This window comes from Microcaecilia unicolor, chromosome 2, assembly GCF_901765095.1.
Source record: "Microcaecilia unicolor chromosome 2, aMicUni1.1, whole genome shotgun sequence".
NCBI classification, from domain to species: Eukaryota; Metazoa; Chordata; class Amphibia; order Gymnophiona; family Siphonopidae; genus Microcaecilia; species Microcaecilia unicolor.
Window position 1 is genome coordinate 573,456,236 of NC_044032.1, and position 6,298 is coordinate 573,462,533.

General features: G+C 43.8%; 1 protein-coding gene across 1 annotated transcript in view; it reads left to right on the forward strand.

Annotated features, from left to right (window-relative positions):
• LRP2BP (LRP2 binding protein) overlaps positions 1–5,666 on the forward strand; it is a 136,437-nt gene extending 130,771 nt beyond the window's left edge. The window contains exon 9 of the mRNA XM_030192651.1: positions 5,213–5,666. Coding sequence (XP_030048511.1) covers positions 5,213–5,278 — 66 coding nt within the window. The 3' untranslated portion in view covers positions 5,279–5,666. The remainder of the gene's footprint in view (positions 1–5,212) is intronic.
• Positions 5,667–6,298: the final 632 nt, after the last annotated feature.

Below are 6,298 nucleotides of genomic sequence, written 5' to 3' on the forward strand. Positions count from 1 at the left end.
TCTCCGCCCTCAGTACCGATTGCGGTACCTGAGCCGGCTGCCACCCGGGTGGACTTTCCCTCGACATCGGTGGAGGAAGCTTTGCCGGAGTCCAGGCAGGGGTCCACTTCTCGACGCCCTTCACGAGGACATCGCTCCTCCTGGTCGAGGCAGGATCGGGTTCGGGCTGCTCTTCGAGAGCTATTGTCCAATACCGAGCAGGAGCACTCATGGAGTGAGGAGGAAGACCCCAGATATTTTTCGGAGGAAGATTCTCAGGGGCTTCCGTCTGATTCCACTCCACCTATTGAGGTTAGGCAATCTCCACCTGAGTGTCTCTCCTTTTCATCTTTTGTGTGGGAAATGTCTAGGGACATTCCTTTTCCCATGGAGGCTGTGGATGAGCCCAGGGCTGAGATGTTCAATCAGTATTTTGTTGGGGTTCACAGGCATTTCGAACAGGCAGTTTGAATTTGTATTAGTGAGTCTGCTTTATTTGTATTTTAAGGTATGCACAGTAAGGGATATGAGTGCATATGACTGCACATGTGAAAGCAGGAAGATGTTAAACTAGTAAGTTTTGTATGCAGTAAATGATAATAAATAATAAATGATTTTGTAATGCAGCATAACTGATTATGTGATTTATACTACTGCCTTCAGCAAGATACCCGACGCGACAGTTGGTTTGGGCAGTCGGTGTTACAGAATCTGTTTGGGGTTTAGAATCCAACTCCACCCTCCTAGGCCCATTTCTGTTCTGTTCCAGGCTGCACTCTCACTTAGTTGTGTTTGTTTTCAGGTCAATCTCAGTTATGTCCTCGCCGTTGCGAGGCCCAATTGACCACTGTTCATTGTTTTGCGTGAGCCTGGGTGCTAGGGATACCCCATGCATGGTGATCTCCAGCCTGCTTGTCCTCGGAGAAAATGAAGATACTTACCTGTAGCAGGTATTCTCCGAGGACAGCAGGCTGGACATCACCACAACCCTCCCTCCTCCCCTTAGGAGTTGTTCTGTTCTAGTTTGCTTGTTATATATAAATGAGGGAAGCGCGCGGGCGTCGCGGGCGGGAAGTCACTCGCACATGCGCGGTGCGTTGTCCCCGCGCCCGTCACACTATTTTTAAAACTTTTTTGTTAATTTCTGGAGCTCCTGGGCCGTCGCGGACGACGACCCATGCGTGGTGATATCCAGCCTGCTGTCCTCTGAGAATACCTGCTACAGGTAAGTATCTTCATTGTCATGTAACTCGGGGCTTCTCTGTAGATGATAAATTTGTGAACCAGGGTGCAGATTTTGAAGGTGATGCGTTCTCTGAGTGGGAGCCAGTGTAGGTTTTCGTGGAGGGGTTTTGCGCTTTCAGATCGCGTTTTATGAAATATAAGCCTGGCTGCCGTGTTTTGAGCGGTCTGAAGTTTCTTTAAGGTTTGTTCTTTACATCCTGCATAAATTCCATTGCAGTAATTTAAGTGACTTAGTGCCATTGATTGTATCAGGTTGTGAAATGTTTCCCTTGGGAAGAATTGCTTCACGTGTTTGAGTTTCCACATTGAGTGGAACATTTTCTTTGTTGTGGATGCCACTTGGCTTCCATTGTAACGCCGAGGATTTTCAAGCTATCAGACAGGAAGGGTGTGATCTGGGTGTTGATACTTGTGGGGATCTCCGCACTGTGTTGGGATGAGAGGATGAGACAATGAGTTTTTTCTTTATTCAGTTTTAGTTGAAATGCATTTGCCCATGAATCCATGATGTTCAGGCCGAGCTTGATTTTGTTGGTGATTTCTGTCAGTTTGGTTTTGTAAGGAAAGTATATTGTGACATCGTCTGCATATATGAAAGGGTTAAGGCCATGGTTGGATAAGGACATGGCAAGTGGGGTCATTATTAAGTTGAATAGGATCGGTGATAGCGGTGATCCTTGCGGTACTCCACAGTCTGCTTTCCATGGTGATGATATGTTTGAATTTGATTTTACTTGATATGTTCTTGTGGTTAGAAAGCCCTTGATCCAGTTAAGTATGTTTCCACCAATCCCGAACTTATCTAGTAATCTTATTAATATATTATGGTTTTACCATGTCAAATGCACTAGACATGTCGAATTGGAGGAGAAGGATGTTTTGACTGTTGCTATTTCCTGCTTGAATTTGGCTAGAAGAGTGAGTAATACTGTTTCTGTGCTGTGGAGGGGGCGAAAGCCTGACTGTGATTCATGTAATATTGAGAATTTGTTTATGTAATCTGCAAGTTGTTGGTTACCATGCTTTCCATCAGTTTGACCACCAACGGGATAGATGCTACTGGATGGTAGTTAGTGATTTTGTTTGTTTTTTTCTTGGTATCTTTTGGTATTGGGGTGAGTAGGATATTGCCATTTTCCTTAGGGAAGAGGCCTTGCTGAAGCATGTAATTTAGGTGGGATGTGAAGTGTGCTATGAAGCGGTCAGGGGCGGATTTGATTAGGTAGCTGGGACAGGTATCTAGTTTACAGTGAGTGTTGGTAAACCTACTAATCGCCTGGGTAACTGTTTCGACGGTAAGTTAGTAAGGAGGGTGAGTAAGGAGGGTAAGTAAGGAGGGTGAAGTTTAACCAGGTCCGATCTGCCGGGTATTCTCCAATGGTTGGGTCCAATTCATTAAGGAAGTTTTCAATGTCGGTGTTGTTCTGAGGTAGCGTGTTGCGTAGGTTTACAATTTTTTCATTGAAGTACTTCGCAAGTTTATCAGCAGATGGGAAGTCTGTATTCATGGTAGTGACCAAGTTGGTGTCTAGCAGTTTGTTCACGAGTTGGTATAATTTCTTCATGTCTGTTATCTGTCTCTATTTTGGTTTTATAGTATGATCTTTTGGCCTGTCTTATTGCATATTTGTATTTTCTTTGTATTTGTTTCCATGTGTTGAGTGTATGTTCATCTTTTGTTTTATTCCATGCTTGTTCGAGTTTCCTGGTTTGTGTTTTTAACTTTTTCAGTTCATGTTGAACCATGGTGTCGAGTTATGCTTGCGTGGGGTTCTTGTTCGTAAGGGCGCAATTTCATCTAGTATGTTTTTGCATCTTTTGTCCCATTCTATTAGGTAGTATATGGAGTCTGTTTGTGTTGCCCATTCATTATTGTATATTAGTTGCCAGAATGTTTTCGTGTCTACTTGACCTCTTGTGCTGTAGGATGTGTGTTCTAGTATTCGTTGTATTCCTTTCTTCCGCCAATTTAGGGATAAGTTTAGTTTGTAGTGGTCGGTCCAGGGTGTCTCTGTCCATTTCGTATTTGTTATTGTTAGGTTCTGGTCTGTTGAGAGTTTGTGTGAAATGAGATTGTGTGTGTCCTATGACGTGGGTTGCTTGCATTTGTGGCTTTTTGAGATTGCATAAATGGAGAAATTCCTTACATTCTCGTGCGTTGATAGAGTTCGGGTCTTCTAAGTGAAGGTTGATGTTTCCTAGTACTAGTGTATTGGAGTTGGTTACACATGTGTTTGAAATGAAGTTCATGAAGTTGGTCTGGCCTTCGTTCCAATTACCTGGAGGTCTGTAAAACAAGACAATTCACATGATCGAGTAGGGTTTTGTTGTGGAATTCTGATTGAGACAATTTCAAGTTGAGGTATTATGGACTCGGCAGTGGTTTTGGTGGTAAAGTGGGACCGATAGATTAGTGCTATGCCTCCGCCTCTCTTTTCTTTTCTGGTCCAGTGTGTGATTTTGTATCCTGGAGGGCACAGGTCTAGGATTATAGGATCCTTTTGGTCATGGATTCAAGTTTCAGTGAGGAAGAGTAGGTCGAGGTTTTCTGATATGATCCAGTCTGTTAGTATTGCTGTTTTATTTACAGCAGATCTGGCATTGACGTAGCCCACTTGGATTGTTTGGAATGGGTCTTCTGTATTTGGTGTTAAGTGGACTTTTGTTAGTTGTCGTTTCTTTGTTGAGGTGAGGAGTAGCAGCGGACTCTGATCCTGGGGAACTGGGTTCGATTCCCACTGCAGCTCCTTGTGACTCTGGGCAAGTCACTTAACCCTCCATTGTCCCAGGTACAAATAAGTACCTGTATATAATATGTAAACCGCTTTGAATGTAGTTGGAAAAACCATTGAAAGGCGGTATATAAGTCCCATTCCCTTTCCTCCTTTCCCTTTCTGTTGTGGTTATTCACATGTAAGTATTCTTCCTTTGTTTAGGTTGTTAACAGTTTGGTGAGGTGTGGTGTATTTGATCAATCTATGATGATTGTGTAGTATGGGTATGATGTTGTTTTCTGCAAGTGGGGTGGTTAGTGTTAAGTGGATCAGTGTTAGGGAGTAGATTATTATTAGTAGTTTGAGGGTATTCATTATGGTATATATTTCCTGTGGTTACTATTAAGACCGTGTTGCCCCAATCTGCTCTTCTCACAAGCCTGCATTCTCCGGTTGATCAAATGCAGTGCAAAAGGCTCCTTCTCAGGCACGCCCGTCCTGCTGAAGGTGTCTTCAGTTCACTAGCAATTGTTCAGTTTGTACTTTGGTTTTTACTGTCAGGCCTTTCAAGCCTTGTCAGTTGTAAAGTCTCAATGTCTTGAAATATAATAGGCACTTTACTCACGGTCTGATGATCGGATGCGTTGCCCAGGGCACAGAGACTCCGCAACCCTGGGAGCTGTGTCTATGTTGGAGGTAGACACCAGAGGGGGGGCAGCAGCCTCAGGCTGCTGCTACTGCTTTGCTCTGAGCCCCTCGGAGCCTGTCTCTGGGGCCTCCACTGCGTTGCCCCTTCTCCTCTTGTCGCGGCTGCTGCGCTCTGGTCTCGGTGCTGTCGACTGAGACCTCGGCGGCCTCAGCGGTTCCCTCCGAGAGCATCCTCACACCTCCATAACTCCCATGCTCCTGGGGCAGCTCCACCGGACAGTGCTCCCCTTTCCTGCTGAGGAACCGGCGGGCGAGGAGGCAGAGCCGGGCGCACGACCGCTTCCACACAGCCCATGCGGTCACCCGTGGGAGAGGCTCGATCATCTCTCCCTGCTCTGGGTGGGCAAGTGGGTGAACAAGCTAAGCATTTTTTATGTTTATGTTGTATTTATTGCATTGTGTGTCAAGTATTTCATAGGCTTTCTATATTATTACAAAGCAGCTAACCTATATCCCCCCCCATGCACACACACACACACACATTTTAGATAAGACATCTATCAGAATCATTCATTGAGCATCAGTTTAGTGTCTCTTAAAATAATTTTAACTTTGTTTATTTTCAGGCACGTGATCTAGATACAGATGTAACTTCTGATCTTTATAAAGAAATCATTTCTGGAAGAATTTAAAATATGTTACACCACACTGGCTCGAGGATTGTGTAATGAGTACACTTTATTCCAGCTTTGTAAAATGACTGAATTTTACTACTGATCTCACTAAAAATCATGGTATTCTTACTGGAAGCAGAAAGAATATAAATTACCCCAGATGGCTTTGTGAGAATATGCTATTTTAGGGTTACATATTAAATTACCTCCATTGATAAAGTATGTGGGTGGCTACTGAGACATCGTAATCACAAATAAAGATAGCAGGAGCATCTTCAATTACTTTTTATATATTCCATGCAGGGCAGGTTTAAGGCATAGGCAAACTAGGCATGTACTTACCCTCGGATTTTATATAGTGTGCCTAAAGATCCGCGTTGAAATCGGCACAGATTGTATAACACAATTTAACAAGCTAATGAATGCTGAAAGCAGTACTTCAAAAGCAATAATAAGCACTAATTGACACTGATTAGAATTTAGGCACACAACTCGCTAAGCGTATTCTTTAACGATGTGTGCCAAACTTCTAACGCGTGCAGACAAAAAGGGGCACGGTTATAGGCGGGGAAATGGGCATTTTGTGTGTGTTTCAAAATTTCCACGCCTAGTTACAGAATATGGCCCAGTGTGCCTAAATATATGCGCTGGGATTTTCGCCACATTTTCCTTGGTGTAAATGGATGCACGTAGATTAAGGTTCTGAAATATTAACTAAACGTATTCTGTAATCGATGCCTGAATCTAGGAGCTAATTATAGCATGCAGTTAGATGGCACTGATTTCAATGCCGATGTTTTATTCGTCATATATAGAATCTCCCCCCTTAGGGCCCAAAGTTTTAGGGGGCCTCTCACATATACAGTGCCTTAATCCAGTTCTGTCACAGATGCTGCATTGGCTAACATGGGAAAAGAAGTAGCACTATCAGCTGCTCATACCAGCCAGCTTCGGTCCTCCCCTCTTCCACCAATCATTAGGCTGCCATCTAGGAGATGACATTGTTAAATGCTGACATGTTGGCTTCCTACAATCCTC